The 20,894-nt window shown below is 42.6% G+C and overlaps 2 protein-coding genes across 3 annotated transcripts; both read left to right on the forward strand.

Moving 5' to 3' along the window:
• Positions 1–4,921: 4,921 nt before the first annotated feature.
• On the forward strand, positions 4,922–12,486 carry LOC100383976 (uncharacterized). Of its 2 annotated transcripts, NM_001362236.1 has the most exons (11): positions 4,940–5,652; positions 6,090–6,241; positions 6,649–6,752; positions 7,939–8,027; positions 8,116–8,189; positions 8,266–8,416; positions 8,764–8,931; positions 10,961–11,058; positions 11,158–11,280; positions 11,779–11,847; positions 11,936–12,486. In NM_001362236.1, exons 1-11 carry the CDS (start codon positions 5,079–5,081, stop codon positions 12,134–12,136), a joined length of 1,803 nt encoding a protein of 600 aa, NP_001349165.1. In that variant the 5' UTR covers positions 4,940–5,078; the 3' UTR covers positions 12,137–12,486. The 2 variants fall into 2 exon arrangements, with proteins under 2 accessions (XP_008644131.1, NP_001349165.1); XM_008645909.4 differs by lacking the exon at positions 11,158–11,280 and having other exon boundaries at positions 4,922–5,652; positions 11,936–12,484.
• A 5,087-nt stretch (positions 12,487–17,573) lies between these two features.
• LOC103625944 (S-adenosyl-L-methionine-dependent methyltransferase superfamily protein) lies at positions 17,574–19,470 on the forward strand. Its single transcript, XM_008646350.2, has one exon. The coding sequence runs from the start codon at positions 17,735–17,737 to the stop codon at positions 18,956–18,958; it is 1,224 nt and encodes a 407-aa protein (XP_008644572.1). The 5' UTR covers positions 17,574–17,734; the 3' UTR covers positions 18,959–19,470.
• The last annotated feature ends 1,424 nt before the right edge of the window (positions 19,471–20,894 follow it).

Below are 20,894 nucleotides of genomic sequence, written 5' to 3' on the forward strand. Positions count from 1 at the left end.
GTTTAGTCAAAGGAAAAACATTTGAAACAGGGGGAGAAAAATTCAAATCTTGAAAATGCTTCTCAAAATCTTATTCATTTAGCTTTGACTATTTGCAAAAGAACTTTGAAAAGAATTTACAAAAGAATTTGCAAAAACAAAACATGTGGTGCAAGCGTGGTCCAAAATGTCAAAAATAAAGAAACAATCCATGCATATCTTATGAGAATTAATATTGGTTCAATTCTAAGTAACCTTTGCACTTACATTATGCAAACTAGTTCAATTATGCACTTCTATACTTGCTTTGGTTTGTGTTGGCATCAATCACCAAAAAGGGGGAGATTGCAAGGGAAACAGGCTTACACCTTTTCCTAAATTGATTTTGGTGGTTGAATTGCCCAAACATAAATAATTGGACTAACTAGTTTGCTCTAGATTATGAGTTCTACAGGTGCCCAAGGTTCACAACAAAGCAATAAAAAGACCGAAAAAGGATTCAAATATAGAGAGCAAAAGTCAGCCGAAGTGTGCCCTGGTCTGGCGCACCGGACTGTCCGGTGCGCCACCGGACAGTGTCCGGTGCACCAGGGACTCAAACTCCAAACTGCTCACCTTCAGGAATTCTGGAGGCCACTCCGCTATAATTCACCGAACTGTCCTGTGTAGCATCGGACAGTGTCCGGTGGCGCACCGGACTGTCCGGTGTGCCAACGGAGCAACGACTACTTCGCGCCAACGGTCGTCTGCATAAGGCATTAAATGCGCTATAGTGCGCGCCAGAGTCAGAGCAGAGCCAGATGGCGCACCGGACACTGAACAGTGCCTGTCCGGTGCACCACCGGACTGTCCGGTGGCCCAGAAGACAGAAGCTCCAACAGTCGGAATCCAACGGCCAAGTGACGTGGCAGGCGCACCGGACTGTCCGGTGCGCCATGCGACAGCAGCTTTCACCAAATGACTAGGTTGGTGGTTGGGGCTATAAATACCCCCAACCACCCACCATTCATTGCATCCATGTTTTCTGACTTCCCACACCTTACAAGAGCTATATCATTCAATACAAGACACACCAAAGAGATCAAATCCTCTCACAAATCCTTAGTTCATTCCAAATCAAATAGTGACTTGTGAGAGAGTGACTTGTGTTCATTTGAGCTCTTGCGCTTGGATTGCTTCTTTTTCTCATTCTTTCTTGTGATCAACTCAATTGTAACTGAGGCAAGAGACACCAATTGTGTGGTGGTCCTTGCGGGGACTTTGTGTCCCGTTTGATTGAGAAGAGAAGCTCACTCGGTTTAAGTGACCGTTTGAGAGAGGGAAAGGGTTGAAAGAGACCTGGTCTTTGTGACCACCTCAACGGGGAGTAGGTTTGCAAGAACCGAACCTCGGTAAAACAAATCCTTGTGTCTCACTCTTTATTTGTTTGCGATTTGTTTTTCACCCTCTCTCTCGGACTCGTTCATATTTCTAACGCTAACCCGACTTGTAGTTGTGCTTAAGTTTATAAATTTCAGATTCGCCCTATTCACCCCACTCTAGGCGACTTTCAAAAACCCCAAACCCTATTGTAGTCGCACCACGACAGAGCCACCAGATGCGCTAGCCACCAAGTCGTGGTCACGTCTTGCAGCCCCATGTGACATGGAGACACCAGCACCTCCGTTGCGCCATCTTACCTCCGCGACGTAGCTAGGTGCCCATACTTGACCGGTTAACTGTCATTGCATTGCGTTGCATTGCGTCTAGCCTCGTTGTTGCGTCATCCGACGTCCAAGGCTTCAATTCACCATAGTCAGGGTGTCACCGCGTGCCAGGATAGATAGCCAGGGGCAAGGTCCCATCGTGCCAATGTCCGCCCAATCTGTGGCCACCCGACCCTGACCTCCGACTCCCCTGCTTTGCCGCTTGCAATACTGGGCTACAGGTGGGGCATTAGTGATTGGAAATTCCAAAGAGGACAAGCAGCCAATTAGCAACTGAGCAACAACCAACAAATGTATTTCGATTTAAAAGTTTTGAAATAGTTATGTGAAATTTGAGCTTAGTAGACTAGTTATTGAATCAGTTATGACCATAGCTTGTGTACTTATTTATACACTATACATATATATATATTAAATATATATGTGATATGTCGATAGACATGTTTTAGTCTTCCAAAAGAATCATCCTACAAATTTTTTGAATACACACCCTCTAAATCCTAGGCCCACCACTGGTCAAGCGGTAGGGTTGTGCGCTCGCCTGGAAGTGCACCAAATGAGAAGAGGGATGGCTAGTCTGTACTCACCTTAGGACCACAATGTGAAATGGCTCGACGAAGGAGAATACCTCCTGCTCGAGGGGGTTGGGCGGGGTGGGGTGAGAACGACGGTTGTACCGACGAGAGTGGGGGGGGGGGTGGCGTGACGATCGCGACGCCAAAGCCGCGAGGAACAGAGGTGGGGGGCGTCGAACGAGGGTTAGGGCGGGGCATGGTGCACCAGATGTGGACGCCTACAGTCAAAACTTATAGAGTAGTAGAGATAGAGACACAATATTTAATATATACTTATACTTTATATATATATATATAATTCAAGGACTAAAACGACTAATATTTTTGGTCAGAATATTTTCAAATGAATAAATATAATAAGAATATTTTCAAATGAATAAATATAATAGACGCATATACTCCCTTGTACTAAAATATAATTTGTTTAGACTAATTATATATATTTTAAATCTATACTATCTACTAAGAGCATCTCCAACAACGTGACCTATAAAAATGCCTTATAATTTAAAAATAAGTAAATTTTATAGAATTTAGGGCACCAACAAAGCACTCCGCTCCAACAGTAAAGCCCCAAATCTAGATTATAGGGCAGCCCACTACGGTGTAGTATATTTGAGGCACTTGAGAGGGTGCCCTATAATTTTTTGACAAAATTTGTTGAATTGAGGCACTGTTGGAGTGATTTTTCCTGTGTAGAGCCCTATATTTCAATTTGAGGCACTAGTTTGAGGCATTGTTGGAGATGCTATAAGAGGCTAATGTAGGCCAGATTCGTGCCCCCGCCCGCCCTCTGCGTACATGCAAGCCTCTGCATACATACAAGCTCCGTCCTCTACGTACATGCAAGCCCAGCCAGCCACACATGCAACGAATGCAACTAAAGCTGCGCATACAACCGTGCATGCAAATGCCACCACTACATGCAAAGCCTGCATGTGCACAAGCGTGAATGCAAAGCCTGCTGCGCATGCGAGTGACTGAGCATGTGTTTGATACCCGGTAGGAATTATATGTTAAAAATAAATGTGCTAATCAGCACATGTGTTTGAACAGTTTCAAGGAACTAAACGGTAAAAATAAGATAAAATATATGTAAATAGGATTTGAACCATGATTATTTGCTTTAAACTCATATTCACATCCACCTAGCCACTAGAACACACACATTTTTTTTATTTTAAACTCTATACTCAAATATAATATAGAGACTTATGAAAAATAGGGGAAAAATAAAACCGGGTCATGATCAGGCCAACCATGATACTTTTTTACGTGAATTTGCTACCTTGATGATCTATATAGTTTTCAATGCATTTAATATCAGATATAACTATGACAACTACTTTTTAGTCGTTTTGGACCGAAAAATATAGATTGGTCAAGTCGTTTAGTAAAGCAACATATCACACATACTTGCAAATTGTTTCCACATCTTAATGAAATATATATCCGTATACAAATTAGCAAGTCAATTTTTAGAATAGTTCGTAGCCATCGGTTCAGAACTTTATGCGAAAGAATGTTGGCTCTACGTCTGCTTATGCGAAAGAATGTTGTCTCTTCCCTTTCCTATAGGAGGGTGAAATAAGTTTTACCAGCAGCGTCGTACCGGAGGTGCCAGTAGCCTTAGTGTACCAGTCGCTCCTCAAAATGGACTCACTGGCAGCAAAATATTCTCTAACGAGTTGACTCGCGTGCTCGACTGGGATTGTACTTTGTCTCTTCTGTCAACTGAGCTATGGTGAATTCTATCGACATCAACGTTAGCACGATGGTTCGCCCAACTGAGCATGTCCCCGGTCCACAAAACTATGTTGTTGAGAACCTCACATGTAGATTCATATTAGTTAACAATTTGCTTAAACAAACTAACACAATTGTTTGATCTATGCAGAAGATGGCACTAATTGTTTGATCTAAATGTTGCGAGATGCTCTCCAATAAAATTTACATGGTTGCCTCATGGTTTATGTAAGGAACCCGTGAATTTGAATGCGTACAGCTTCAGTTGCTCTGACTGCTTTTAGAGAATTCGTCTTTAGATGAGTTGAATATTGTTATATTACTTGTCTTTATGTAGTAATGTAGAAATCATGCCACAACATAAGAGGTCCATATTTGAGTGCTAAAATAATTTTGATAATCACAACTCACCATCCTCTTTCAATAGGCTTAGGATCTCCTTTTTATATTTTTCACCCTACAATGAAAAAATGTTATATGGAGGCCATGGTATATCATCATATCATGTATTATGAACTTAGGATTTGCCTATTTCAATTAACAATGGTATTGAGCCAATTTTGGTTGTTCGAAATGGTAGATTTCGATGTTTGTTATGATTGCTGAGTTGATTATTGATAGCATCACTAAATAGTGACATATGCTTGCACAAGTGTCCCCCGTTGCAACGCACGTGTATATACCTAGTAGTAATATATAAATGTAGTTTACATATATGTCTATATATATTATTATTTGAATGAATGTGAACGAAAATGTGAATTAGAAAAAACTATATTTTATAACGGATGAAGTATAATATACACTGAAGTATTATCATTAATTAACTAAAACGAACGAATTTTAATTTGGGATAGAGTCGGGAAACAAAAAGAAAACGATTAAACAAGCAATTAATAAACCCCGACCGGAAAAGGACATTGTTCTTTTCTGCGCCCCTACTCCACCCGCCGCCTCCGCTCCTCGCCGCCGCGCGGCGCGGCGACGTGCAATCTTAGGGTTCGTGAGAGGGTTCCCGAATCCTCCTTGCCGTGCACCACACCGTCCCCCTCCACCGACGCCGCTGCTTCCCATGTCGCTCCGATCCGGCGGCCGCCAGCTATCTTTCGAGCTTCTCGCGGGCGACCTCACCGCCGACGACCCGGACGACATCTCCCCGCGCTCCCTGCCCGATACATCGTCCGATGGGCAGCGCCGGCGCAGGAGGCGGTCTAAGCGCAAGCGTGGGTTCCGGAGCCCCCCGATCCAGGAGGCGGTTTCGGAGGGGGAGCAGCAGCCGCGCGTGGAGGGCGGCGGCAACTCGGCCGCGGCGTTCAGGGTCCTGGATCTGAAGTCGACTGCGGAGACGGTGTGCGAGAGCTCGGACGCGGAAAGGTCTGCGGCGAGCTGCGTGACCTATGTTGGCGTGGAGCTGAGGCAGAGGAGCGTCTCCGGGGGCGGGAGGGTGGTGGCAGCGTCCGCGGATGATGGGACCAGCAGCTGCGGAAGCAGCACGCGGGAGAGCGCCGCAGCTGCTGCGGCTGTGGCGGATGTGGCAGCCATGGCGTGGCGGCCTGAGGCAAATGGCGGCATGAAGAAGAAGCTGGAGAAGGAGTCGTCGCTGGACTGGGAGAAGTACATGAAGGACAATAACAAAATTCTCGGAGGTTCAGATCTCACTGTTCACTGTAATTCTGCAGAGCCACATGCCTTTTATTGTGATAATTTGATGGTCCTTTCACCACTCCTCGTTCTAGAGAACCCCTGAATTTCTTAGATGGTCTTGCTTCATTTCTGTGATATGAACAAAGTAGAACATGACATGCTGCCTGTGAAGTTTGTTGCATCCTAGAGAATTAGAGCATTAGGCTGGAAAGACGTCACAGTCTGAAATACTAATTGCTGGTCCATTCTTGGCGGATTTTGATATCTGACTAAATTTGGGAGATCTGATCACAAAACAGAATAATGGATTTAGTGGACCAATTTTCATTGCACTGGTAGATTCAAATTGAATTCTGATTTAATACCATGCTATTGTATATTGAGTTAACAAGCCCTAGATATGCATATTCACACATCTATAAACCATTTGCTGTTGCAGAATTTGAGCGCCTTGACAAATCACCATTCAGATACTTTCTTGGGGAACTATATGGTGGCAATTCACTGAGAAGCACAATTGCAGTGGGCAATGAGAAGAAGCGGCAGCGGGTGTACAACACTATGTTTCATGTCCCATGGAGATGTGAACGGGTATGCATCTGCACTTCTAATGGCAATACTTGTGTAAACCTCATGTATGTTATTTGAACTTTCGAGTATTGATGCTGTTCTAGTTTATTATCTTGCTTGGTGTCAGGCATTGCTGGAAAATGGATCCAATATGCAAGAGTTATTCACAATTTGGCATTTTTTAAAAACTAATTTTGCATGTTGATGAAACCAATAACTCATCACATACTTTTGACTGAACAATCATGAACGAATTCTTGTCCTGGTTTGGGTATTGATAGGCAAAAATGTATATTGACTTAAAAAAGGGCAGAATGTGCTGTGATGAACCTCATACTTGGTTATGTGTGCACTTCACATGTTTCAGGAGTAATTATGCACTTGTTTGTGTGATGAGAGAGATGTTTGATAATGATAAAATGCTGCAGCTAATTGTCGCAGGATTCTTCGTCTGCTTGGATTCCTTTCTGTCATTGCTTACAATTATGCCTGCACGAATTGTCGTTACCATCTGGCGGGTGATGAAGACCAGGTGGGTTTGCAGTTTTACTTAAATTAAGTGAAGTATGTTCTATCTTTTAATTATTTGTTGCCTGAAACAAATTTCGACAACTATCGTTTAGCAACATATTAACGGTGCGGAAACATTCTGTGATATATAATTGTAGATTCTGATAGATGTTGTCTTATATGATGTTCACAAAAAGTTATCTCGTAATGATATAATTTTTGTTTAAGATAATTGCACCTAAACATTACTTGTTGAACTAGTCTTAGGGTACCAGTTCTGGCTCTGGTTGGGAGGCTTCTGCTTAAGCTAGTTAACCTTGCTCCGTAAACCTAGTACTCTGTTGCAGTGAAAACTTAATGCACTTTGACCACAACTTTCTGATAAGCTAGGTGCCGTTTGGTTCATATATTTGTAATGTAATGGGTAACGGATAACGTTAAATCATGTTTGTTTTAGTCCAACCGTAATCAGATACCACACTAAAATTTGATACCAGCCTATTCAAATTTGTGTAATCGAGCCGAAACCATTACCATTACCATTTGCGTTACATTTTTTGAACCAAACAGCACCCTAGTTGCTATGGGATGTTTAACCCAACCATGAGAGCTTTAGTACATTTGTGATGTACAAGTATGATTTACTTTTTAGTATATTACTTTTTAGAGAACTTGCATGTGGGAACTTTACAAGTATGGGAACTCACTTCCTAGTTAACATAATCTCAGTTTGAAATGCAGCAGACCAGCAGTAGCTTTCTGAAAGAAGTTGAGCTCCTTGTACAGTACATGATTTACTTTGAGAGGAAATGTGAACCATGGAATAATTGCTATAAACAGAGATAACCTGCTTCGAAGCAATACTTTGCAAAACAAGGCAAAAGTATTTTTTATTTTTATTTTCCAATCAAGTGGCTATTTTATGCTTGGTATCCTCCATTGTCAATATTAGTTTACTGGGTAGATTGGCTTATATACTTATGTTTGTAGCATTTACTATAATAAACTTTAGAGGTGCAAGAAACCACCAGCATTATTTACTGTTTTACATCATTTCCTTTCCTGATGCTCTACTTGTTTGTAGTTGTGTGTTTTCTACCATTGACTTTTTACCAGCTTTATTTTTACAAGGCCACTCTTTCCCATTCAGTCCCTCTTTGGTTGACATATTAGATCATGTAATTATTTATCCAATGTATTTGTGACAGGAAGTTCCGGCGGCCAAATGCTGCTGATTTATCAGATTATGGATGTTTTGTAGTTCTAGCCCTTGGAGTTGCCTCTTTGCAAATGATAGGTCCCCCCCCCCCAACCGTTTTTTGTTGAACAAGTGGCCATCCTACGTATTTGTTAATCGGCCTACGATTGTTTTTTTTTGGTGTCAGATATTAGCTTAATTTACCATGTCATTCGTGGTCAGGGCACAATCAAGCTTTATGTCGTATACAACGTACTAGAGGTGAGTATACTATTTATTTATAGTATATGTTTGTTTATTATTAATACTGTGTGCTTGACCTGTGTTTTTGTTTTAGATCTTTGACAAACTCTGTCAATCATTCGGTGAGGATGTGCTGCAAGTTCTGTTCAACTCAGCTGAGGGGTTGTCAGCATGCTCGACAGATAATGTGACATTTGAACTGATGCGGTTCATTTTGGATGAGGCTATAGCCGTTGTTGCATTTGATATCCTTTTCTGCAGATTGCATCAGTTAATTTTCTTGCTAGTCACTGTAGGTTAAGTTAGTTGAGTTCTAATCTGTCAGTAGTTAATTTCCCTTTAAATGTTAGGTGTAATTTGAATTAGAACTAGATAAGATCATAGACACCTGACTGCCTAATGATAAAGGTCACACACAGATCTGGTGGTGAATCTAGTGATTGCAATAGCAAAATTTTCAATTGAATATACAGTGGTATGGATTTGCTTGACATCAATGAGCTCTAATTACATTGTAAAATTTAATTGTATTATCAATACTGTTGCTATTATAATATAAACATCGAATTTTGAATCCCTTAATAAGTTATACTTGTCCATTCATTTGTCTTGTTAGCTCAGGCGATCACCCTGTCAACATGCATTATTGCCCACAATAATGCATTATTGGCTCTACTGGTATCAAACAATTTTGCTGAGATTAAAAGTAATGTATTTAAGCGTGTTAGCAAAGAGAATCTTCATAATTTGGTATACTATGGTGAGTGTGCTTATTTATACGCATATTATTCCAAACCATGTGCTTTTGTATTTGTTCTTTGGTTCTTTATGTGCTGAGCTACTTCATCATCTTAGCCTTTTAGCCATGTTAAAAAAATGCTAAGCTGGACTTTAATATTTATCTACATAGGCTTCTTCACAAAAACTGAACCATCTTCAAACAGCTTTGTGTACATTTTTATCAATGTAAGGTTCAAAACCATTGATCTAAACAACTAGCTTCAACCAGCAGTTTGATGGTAAAAAACCATACATATTCTCTAAATTCAATCTTGGTGTATGCTTTTTGCAGACAAATGTAAGGTTAACCATTTATCAATGTTAGTTTGGAAGGGACATACAAGTAGGGCTGGGCATTCGGTTTTTTTGAAACTTCGGTTCGGTTTTTAGGTTTTAAAAAACTTCGGTTTTCTACACATTAGAAACCGATCGATTTTCTTGAAAATGAAAAACCGAGAAGTTTGGTTTCGGTTTTTTACTTCGGTTTTTCGGTAAAAACCGAATACCAAACTTTATACTCAAGACAACACATACAAAAAGTTTATATGATAGATTACACATAATTTTAAAAGGTCAAAATTATATATGTATAAATATTTAGAGATACATCATACATCACATATAAATAAGTGAATAACAATTTAATTGTTTCACACATTTAGTTCACATAATCGAATAGCCAAATTTTAGAATTGATAAAGTTAGGTAATTCGGTTTTTTGGTATATCGGTTTGGTATACGGTGAAAACCGATTACGATACCGAAAATTGAACGGATACAAAAACCGAAACCAAACCGAACTACCGAAAAAACCAAAATTCCGGTTCGGTTCGGTTTTCGGTTTCCGGTAAAAATGTGCCCACCCCTACATACAAGGGACATAGAAGGTGGTATATTGGTGTATGCTTTTTGTAGACGATGTAGTGCTAGTTGATGAAAGTCGGATAGGACTAAATAAGAAACTAGAGTTGGGGTAGGAGGCTCTAGGGTACAAAGGTTTTAGACTTAGTACAACTAAAACAGAATATATCAGATGTGATTTTGGCACTACAGATGAGGTAGGAGATGTAAGTTTGGAAGGTTAATTAGTGCTTTGGAAGAACAACTTTAGGTATTTAAGACTAATGCTACAAAGAGATGGGCATATTAATGAAGATGTTAGCCATATAATCGAAGCAGAGTGGATGAAGTGGCGTCAAGCATCTGACGTTCTATATGACAAGAGTGTACCATAGAAACTAAAAGGCAAGTTTTATAGAATGACGATTAGACTTGCTATGTTGTATGGTGCAAAATGTTGGCCTAAAAAAGACATATTCAGCAGATAAGTGTTGTGGAAATACATATGTTGTGTTGAATTTGTGACCATAGAAGAAAGGATCGAGTCTGTAATGCTGGCATACGTGATAGACTAGGGGTAGCACTAATTTAGAAACCTTGTCTAACACTGGTTGAGATGGTTTGGACATATCCAACGGAGACCTCTAGTGGTGCAATGTGTAGTGGGATCCTAAGGCGCGATAGCAAAAATAAGAGAGGAAGAGGAAGACCAAAGTTGACATGGGAAGAAGCAGTAAAAGAAGACTTGAAAGGATGGGATATACCAAAGATTTAGCCTTGAATAAGAGGAAAACGACTATCTATGTGCTCGAAAATTGAATTATGGATTCTATTGACTTTTTAACTCTAGCCTACCCTGACTTGCTTGAGATAAAAGGTTTTATTGCTGTTGTTGCAATCATCATGTTGTTGTAAATTGAGCAAACTTCATATTTGTTAGACTCATGTTTAGGGTTTGGGCTTGAGCCCTCCCTCTTGTATTTACCTGACTACCCCTGTGTAATGGGCTTGGCCCACCTATTGATCATACAATACACACCCAATCCTGGATTAGGGTTAGGGTTTCACCTCTATCAGTATTCACCTTTGTTCAATCTTACATGCTTTTTTCTTGATAATATATTCATATGAAGATGCTGCTTATTTGCTTATAACATTGTAAATTGCAGACATCATTGAGCGATTTCACATCATGGCCTTTCTGCTATTTGTTCTTGCTCAAAATATCTTGGAAGCAGAGGGCCCATGGTTTGACAGCTTTCTTATTGTAAGTTTAGCATTCTTCCATTTGCAGTACCCCTGATGCAAAGATTCTTTTTATCAAATCCAAAAACTCGTTCAAATATTTTGTTTGTTACCACCACAGAATGCGTCATTGGTTTTTTTGTGTGAAGTACTTATCGATGCTATCAAACATTCTTTCCTTGCAAAATTTAATGAGATAAAGCCAGTTGCATATTCAGAATTTTTGGAAGATCTTTGCAAGCAGGTGAGGCGTTGATGCTTATCTCAATTCTATCCGTGTTTCAGGCTTAATGATGTGTGCCATTTGATAAAATAATTGATAGCTAAGCAATAATTAGGTAGCTGTTCATCTTCAAAAATAAAAGGTATTTGATTATTATGAAGCTAAACTGTTAAAGAAAATAAAACTTATATGCACAAAAACATAACAGTTTAGTTTTGTTAAGTGACATGTACTTTGTGATGGCTATACTATTGCCGCATTGCTTACTGGATTTCTGTAATTCTCTGCCAGTGACCTTTTGATGCATTTACTGAAAAGGTCAACTTGCCATTTGAACTGATGATTGACTTGCATAGAGCATTAGTTTTCAATATGTTCCAGGTCCTCCTGGGGCACAGCCGCACAGTTTCCCTTGCTTTGATTGATTGAGCATACCAAAAGTTTGTGTCATTGAAGTTCAATTACCTAGAATTTGATTATTATCAATTAAACTACCATTAATGACCATATTCTCTACAGATTTTGAATGACAAACCTGATGACCGTCAGAAGGACCTAACATTCATCCCACTTGCCCCAGCTTGTGTTGTAAGTACACACCCAACTAACCATGCTGTATCGTCCCATTCTACATTGTACAGACTACTTACATGGGAAAAATGCCTTGTTTCTTTAGGTAATTCGTGTATTGACCCCAGTATATGCTACCCTCCTTCCTGCTGGCCCTTTTATCTGGAGAATATTCTGGATTTTACTTTGGTCAGTTCTGACCTATTTTATGCTCGCCATATTCAAGATAATCGTGGGATTGATACTGCGCTGCCTTGCAAATTGGTATGTAAATCTACGGCTCACAAGAAAACAACACGTGGATTGAGTACATGGCACCACAATTCTGCTGCTATCGTTACATCTGTGAGTAGAAATTTTGCTGTGGTGCATGAAGTGCAGCAAGCACTGCAGCTGCTGAGAGTTATATGACAGAAGTATTCATAGTATAGTACAGCGCAGATGAATATTATAGTCTCTTCTTCCAAGGGTTTTGTCGATTCGAGGAACAGATTAGTCAAATTTTGTGGTGTTTAGACTTCTGACCTCCGTTTGTGCATAGCTCAGCTTCATCCAAAACTATCTGCTGTCACCTAACCAAGATGTTCTGGTCTGTGATGTAAGACATGTTTATACATTTTTTTTAAAAAAGAAACAAACTGTACTTTCGTGTTCAGCAGAAGCTCGATAAGGTTGTTCGCGTTGCGTCTGTTTTTGTGTGCTATTCCCTGGTGCATGTCTTCCAGATAAGATATGTTCATCATTTTCCCAATGCACTAGCTTTATTTTTTCTGAGGGTGGGGCACGTCTGATTCCATTGCCACTGCCACATAACTAGAGGGTTTAATCGCACAACTGGGGGTTTAATCGCACAACAGCGTTAGCAAGCTTGATGCAGCTCTCCTGTGTCTTTCAAGAAAAAAAACAATAGGGCTAGTTTGGAGATCATATTTTCTCAAGTGATTTCTGTTTTTTCAAGATAAAATGAATTAATTTTCCTGTGAAAAATAGAAATCCCTTGGTAAAATAGGTTTTCTAAACTAGTGCTAAGGTTAGTTTGGAAACAGAGGAGATCTATAGGAAGGAATTATCTCGCTATTCAAATTGAATATCGAAGGATTTCTTCCCATGATCCCTTCAATTTTCTTGCTCATCAAACCAACCTTAGGGCTTGTTTGGGATAAAGAAAATTGAGGGGGTTATAATATCTTGCTATTCAATTTTGAATAACAAGAGATTATAGTCCCCCTCAATTCTCTCCATTTCACATGCTCCTTTGAAAACTCAAATCTCCTTCGGGATTGAAGGGGATTGAAGATGAAATTAGTTTATTTTTACCTTAATCCCCTCCATTCCCGAAGGGGGTTTGAGGTTCCCAAAGTAGCCCTTTAGGGGTTTGTTTGGACACTCTAATCTACATGTACTGTGGTTGATAGGGTATAAATTAAGTTAAATTACACCCTAATCTACTTTACTATATGTGGATTGAAATAAATATTAAAGTATCCAAACAAAATCTTAGTGATTTTTTAGCTAAATTACAAAATAGCTTTTTAAGCTTAATTTACATGCTAAATAGGGAAATTGTGGTTTCTAAACTAGCCCTAAGCTTTAGTGGATTGACGTGTGTTGGGGCGAATACAAGTCTGATAGCCGTTATTCTCGGGACAAATCACAGAATAGTTTTTTTAAGGCTATATCGAACACACTGTTGGGTGTGGGGTGGGGTTGGAGGGGGTAGATCTGGTAATCAGGTTGGGTGGGCCACTGGGCCTATGGAGAGCATTTCCGGACGTGAAGAAACCGGGCTTCTGCGCCCGTTGCTTCCTTCTGCAGCAAGCCGGGCTCCAATTCCAAGCAAAACAGGGGAAGATCCAAGACATCGCGTCCAAAACACACCACCCTACGCCTAGCCCCTAGGGTGGATCTGAGAGACTGAGACTGTCTCCAACAAGAGCCGGTAAATGGTTCTGTACGCTAAATCTGGCGGTCAGCGACCTTCTGCATCCACCCAACAACGAACGGCAAAACGTCCGGTAAATTTAGAGCGCGTGACCAGAGACTGTAAATGTGGCGGATCTCAGACGTCCGCTATACACTGTCTCTCTCCCTCCCGCGCGGAGACGAAAGCTTCCTCTCACGCCCTCTTCCTGTAGCAAAGCTCTCGTCAACGACGCCGGTAGGATCCTGGCGGATTGTACTCGGACACCTCTGCGAAGCTGGGATCCAAGGTCTCGAGGTTGGGCGGGTTCGGCGACGGACCACTCGCCGGTGGAAGCTTGGAGACGAGAAAAGGAAGTGCAGAGATCCAGGGTCTCGAGGTTGCCGTCCTCTGTTTGGTGATTTTCCAGCGCGCGCAGCTCCGGCTTGTTCCCAATGGTGGCCGCGGTCGCCTCTCCCTGGCGCGCCCCTTGCTCCTCCAGCTCGGCGCCCATCTCCATGGCTCGCCCTGCGCCCAGCCGCCGCCCCTGTGTACTTCTCTGCTCGCCGAAATCCCTTTGCCGTTGCCATGGCAGCCGTCCGGCCGAGGTCAACCATCTTCAACCATTCTTCCTACATTTCTCCTGCTATCTATACTTTCTTTTATATTTTACTAAATCACCCAAAAGATACTCACCTCGTATAGAAGACATCTACAACCATTCACTCTATTGAGACTATCTGCAACGGTGTCCTAAATTTCACCCCTTGTATCACACTATGCAGCCACGTTGTTTAGATTTCATCATCTACTTTTCTCCTTCCCGTAACGGTTCCCCCTAAATTTCTCTGTATACCTAACTATTTGGATGAAAACAAGATGGAAAAATCTTGTACCGATCGATGTCGTATACCGTAATAATGACCATATACCATATTCGCAAAAAAACAGGAATGGAAAATCCCCAGGAAAAAGTGGCGAAATCGGGAATGTAGATGGTTGAGGCGTTTTCCGACCGTATTTATGGAACCCGTATTTATACGGGAAATCCCATTAATATTCTCGTTTTATCCACACAGTTTAGCCTACCTAAGACCTGCCAACCAATACGTTTCAGCCCAAGTAACAACAACCAACATCCATTCATGCAAGCCTAATTTTCAAGTCTATCCCAAATACCCTATCTCGTAAACTGTCACACGCATGCATAGGCACAGTTGTGAGCAGCCCCAGCCCCATCCACGCACACGAGCACTGAATTGTGAGGTATGGTATAAAGTATAAACTGAATTTTGAAAATCGGTCCTTGCTTCAAAACTGAATTGTGATTTTGTGAGGTATCTGCATATTCTAGTTTCATAGCATAGTCTTGCTAATAATGTTATGCGCTTGAAAACTTGAAATGAGAATGCTATATTAAACTACTGGCTAAGATAATAGAGCACATGTTCGTATTTATCAGTAAAGTGCAAACTTGCATGGTTGTTCCTATTTTAGTTACCAGTTCCCGACCGTTATCTATATGTTCCTCACCAGATGTACCGTTTACCGTCATCCCATTACTCCGGTTCCCGTTTTCCCGACCCGTGATCCCGTTACCGTTCCCGATTTCAGATTAAATATGGATTTAAAAGTGGTTGGAGAACTTTCCCGACCGTTACCGACCATTTTCATCCCTACCTACCATGACCATTTTTCATACCCATTTCTCATCCTTTATATATATTTCCTCAACTAACTAATACCGGTGTGCACGGAAATCGACCCAAAGGGGCCTGGCTGTAGCTCCCCTATCCCTGGCGATTCACTGTTCGCTTTCCTAGAACCGTAGCACTTAGTGGAGCACATAGCACATGGCGTTGTAGCTTTTAGTGTTGTCCTGTTGGCCCTGCAGTAGCGTAGGGGAGAGGGCGCGAGAAGCGCTGCAGTTAGCCTCAGCTGCTAGATATTACTATAATCCAGTCATTTGATATTTTTCATCAATTTTTGAAGGTTAAAAAAATCATAAACTATTTGTACTACCATAATACACATTGTTATCAGATTATGGTGCTCAAAACAGTTAATATTATAAAGAAATAGAGTAATTAAAGAATAGGTGAGATTAGAAGTCCACCTATATATGGTGGGAGTTCTCTCTAATTGGATATGGGGCTAGGGAACGAGAACCATTGGACACCAAAACCCTCCTACAAGCGACCAAACATACGGTGCGAGTTTTGGGGTGGAACGTCGGAGGCAAGGGCAGACCTAGGACAAAATGAAAGTAGGGCATACTTGTAAAGATGGGCACCAGAATACTAGAACAGGGGTATCTAAATGACGCTGAGCAGGAGACTTCATGGTAAAAATTTAGACTCTACTGCTTGCATAGGAGAAAATGAGCGGGGCCTAGGCCCTCACTCGAACCTATATAGGTCCACCCCTGGTTGGAGGTTATCTGAAGGGGGTTCACCCTGTTACATCCATCTAACTCTATTGGATAAACAGGTGTGGAATAGAGGAGAAAAGAGGAAAACTAAGACATAAAAATGAGTCATCCATTTTATTGGGGAAAGTGGTGGTGGCTAGAGAAGGTGGAAAAAGAAGAGAAAAAAGAGCCTCTGTCGGTTTATCTTGTCTTCATCACTAGTTACTAAAAAAATCAGTTCACTTAACCTATTTCTGAATCTGCCACTGCCTACACTAAAATAAATAGGTTAATTTGTATCTATGACTAAAATAAATAGGTTAATTTCTAACGAGTTAAAATTTATATGTATTTGGCGCATACATTATTATAGCTAACGACTATTATATATTTTATTTATTGATATTATAATTATGGGTATATAGCGGCGAATACGTCTCTAAGGGTCTCATCCTCATTTTAATAAATTTTAGAGTAACTCTAAAGTTCTCTAAACAACTCTCTAAATCTTAAATCTAAGAAGCCATCAGAAAAATATTTCTCCAATAATTCTTTAAGTGGACTTGCTAAATATAGAGTGTGTTTGGTTGCAATGACAGGATGGGACGGGAGACGATTCTTTAAATAAAGTTGTTTGGTTCAGGGACAAGGGTTAGGACATGACTATCTCAGTGTTGTCCTCAGTTGTCCCTCAAAACTGGAGGGACAAGAGAGGACGCCATGGGATGTCCTGGTTGTCCTGCAACCAAACACACACTTAGTTACTTGCTATCAATCTCATTTACTCTCTAGATTTGGCAACTCGATAGCAACTCTCTAAATCCAATTTTCATCGATTTCTTCACATCCACATATTCATTTTACCATTCCCTGCATAAGGTAGTCAGATATCACATATTCCTTTTTATTTTCCGTGCAACGAGGCAGCCAGGTCCAACACGCGTGACACAACTTTCTACTCCATCGTCAGACCACTGCTCACCCATAGGTCACGTCGTCGGACTATCGCTTTCTACAGGTCACGTCGACCAACCTTCTCCTCTGCCCTCAATGTTTGTTACCTCGACACTACCGTCAGCCAGGTTCGACAGACGCAGACCTACTAAAACTAGATTTAAAATTAAACTATTGTCTAAATATAAGAAATTGTTGTAGATCAAGCTATTTTTTACTCCTAATAGTTATTTAGCAACTTGTTAAATATGAGTTACTGGAGTTGTCTTAATTTTTTTTGGCTATGCCTCTACTACAGTACTACTCGAGGTTCGGGTCTCGGCTCTTGCGGATGTGGAGTGTATAGAAAATTTCCTCTAAGGTCGGAAAAAATTTTAGGTCTAATTTGGGAACCTTATTTTTTCAGAAAAAATTTCATTTTATAAAGTAAAATTAGTTCATTTTCTATATAAAAATAGAAATCACTTAAGAAAATAGAGTTACTAAACTAGCACTTAAAACTTTCCACACTTGTCTTGCCGTACCTTTTTTTTATCTGCCCCTCGCGAATCCATCTGGACCTGGCCTCGCTCACTGTCACCACCTTTGCAGCTTTGCTCCTCCTCTCCGACTCCGAACAAGCGCTCGCAAGCTCGGGCTCCATGTCCATCACAAGGTTGGCCGCGTACGTGGACCCCGGCACCGGAGTCCCCCTCCGCCGCGCGATCCTTTACGTCGCCGTCCTCCTTGGCTCTAACCTGGCCACGTTCCTCTTCTCTTCCCGCTATTCTTCCTGTGCGACGCCTCCGGCCGCCACGGCGGCACCGAAAATGGCTACTCCAGGGACCACCACCGTCCCGGAGCAGCTGGCGGACCTCCCGCTGGAGTTCCACGCGTTCGCGGGGCCGCACGCGCTGCCGTATGGGCGCAACCCCAACTGGGGCACCGCCGAGCTGCGGCCGCCCGTGGGCCACCCGTGCCTGGCCTTCCCGCACCTGCTCGCCGCCTTCATGTCGTACCCTGTCAACGGCTCCTGCCCCGACGACGAGCTCCACGCGCAGCGGCTCCTTCTCCGCGGCTGCGAGCCCCTGCCGCGCCGACGCTGCCGCCCCGCCGCGCCGCCGGACCCGGCACCGCCACTGCCGTTCCCCGACGCGCTCTGGTCCACGCCGCCCGACCGCTCCGTCCACTGGTCCGCCTACACGTGCAAGTCCTTCCGCTGCCTCGTTGACCGCGCGCGCTCCCCGCGCTTCGACGACTGCAAGGACTGCTTCGACCTAGACGGCGGCCCGGAGCGGTACCGCTGGGTCAAGCCCAACGCCACAGACAAGAAGAGAAACCCGCTCAACTTCTCCGTCGACGAGGTGCTCTTGGCGGCGTCCCCGCCGGGATCCGTCCGCATCGGGCTCGACATCGGCGGCGGGTCCGGCACCTTCGCCGTGCGCATGCGCGAGCACGGCGTCACCGTGGTGGCCACCACCGTGAACCTCAACGGCCCCTTCAGCTCCTTCGTGGCCGCGCGCGGGGTCGTGCCGCTCTACGTGAGCGTCGCTGCGCGGCTGCCCTTCTTCGACAACACGCTGGACATCGTGCACTCCATGCACGTGCTCAGCGGCTGGATCCCGCCCGTCGCGCTGCAGTTCGCTCTGTTCGACGTGTACCGGGTGCTCCGGCCTGGCGGGATGTTCTGGCTTGACCACTTCTTCTGCGGGGAGGCGGAGATGGCGACGTACGTGGGTGTGGTGGAGAGCATCGGGTTCGGCAAGCTGAGGTGGGTGACGGGTAGGAAGCTCGACAGGGGACCGGACAGGAAGGAGATGTATCTCTCGGCGTTGCTGGACAAGCCGCTGAAGAACTCGTGGCGCATCAATTCCGGTAACTCTTGATCAAAGGAGGAGCCGAGGAGGTTGGATGACAAAACCGCTGTGATTGATGCGATCCTATGTTTGTTGACTTGATGGTTTGCCAACTTTTGTTTTGTTTTGTTTTGTATGCTTTTTTAGGCGGTTTGCATGTGTGTTGTCGACATGCATTACATCTCCTATTTCAAGAGAACATATCTGGTGCACATGAAGGATTGGTGCACATGGTGCACATATTAAATCACCATCACTCATTTTAAATCTAACGTATCTAGTTGATCATTCAATTTACAAATAACACCTTCCACCACTACACACCACCACGTTGGAGGGTGTCCTTAGCAAAATATACCAAACAACTAGAGACGTTAGATCTAAAATGAGTGGTGATGATTTAATATGTGCACCATGTGCACCAATCTTCCATGTGCATAAGATATGTTCTCCTATTTCAAACCCTATAGTACAAGCCATTTGTATAGTAGAAATAAATGGTTAAGGCCCTGTCCGGTTTTTATGGATCGAAGCTTCGAATTGATTCCTAGTCGGATTATTTCTCTAATTTATATAGATTTTGATGAGCTGAAACGAATCCAGGTTTATTCCTATACAATCGAACGGGCCCTAAAGTGATCATCCAAAACTGTGTCTTTTGCCCTTCCCCAAACTTGCCTGGGCGCTTATGCATGCTCTTTTTCTTGCTAGGCCGCGGCCGGCACGATGAGGGAAGCCTACGTGATAATGCAGGAACGATCGGCAACAATATGCAACTACATATAATGATACTCATTTGTTTCTTTTCCAATGTGGAACTTTCTACAGCACACACACATTGCTGTCGCTATCACTGACATGATAAAAACAAAGGGATATATATAATGCCCAAACCTCTTTGGAGCACACATTGCAGCACTATAATCAAGACCATCAATCTGATGACTGAAACTTTACAGTGTCATTTACATTCTATACAAGAAAACCAAAACAGAGGGGGCTCCCAGTTTTTCAATACGCTCGCCAGAAAACAGAGAGCGAGTACACACGCACGGTTATAAAGGTCTGAAGCAGTCTGAGGCAGTCCACTCCAGATCCAGTGTGAAAGCCAAGAGAAGGAATTCCACAAGCTGGCATCAACCAAACCTGGTTTGACAAAGACAAGGGTACCCGATTCGAGCAATACACCATGCTATACTGCACGTTCAGAAAAACATACTGGAACAGGTGATTAACAGGCAGACACATTCATATCTTTTTTTTTTTTGCTAAACAACCCCATTGTACATTCTAACAGGACGGTGGTATGTGAACTGTGATGATAGACCTTACGACAGCTCGAGTGTCAATTGTGAAAGGACGGATGGAGTTGTGACGCGAACAGCACACTAGGCTTCAAGGCTGCGGGACAAGATTGGGTAACAAGGGTAAGGTTAGTTCGGATTCATTAGGGGATTGTTAGAGCAGTCCCAACCCTCAAGGGTTTCCATAACATTAAATAGACTGCCACATAGGCAAAATGATGATGTGCCAAGAGCGTTAATGAAAGAAGGAAAAAAAATGAAGACACTAGGTCTCATGCAGGGAACCATGTCGGCTCCAGGGGCGAATTTAGGGGGGTTTATCGGGGTCAGCCGACCCCGATAAATTTTATAAATCCTTTAGAAAAACTCTATTAAAGTTCATAAAAATTTGTATAATATAGCAAAGCTGCTCTTGATGACCCCGACAATATTTTCGGCTAGATTCGCCACTGGTCGGCTCAATCTCTAATGAAATAGGACACCGCCCCAAATGCGTTGGAGGGCAAGACACCACTTCTACCACATGTTTTATGGGGACCACAGTAAATCCTCGGATGACATGCACGCAGCTTGCGACCCCTTGACATGTGTGAGTTTCACCGTTTGGGTTGGAAGATATAGTTTCTACAACTCATGTCTTGATGATGTGGCAGCATTGTCGG

This window comes from Zea mays, chromosome 5, assembly GCF_902167145.1.
Source record: "Zea mays cultivar B73 chromosome 5, Zm-B73-REFERENCE-NAM-5.0, whole genome shotgun sequence".
Taxonomy (NCBI): domain Eukaryota; kingdom Viridiplantae; phylum Streptophyta; class Magnoliopsida; order Poales; family Poaceae; genus Zea; species Zea mays.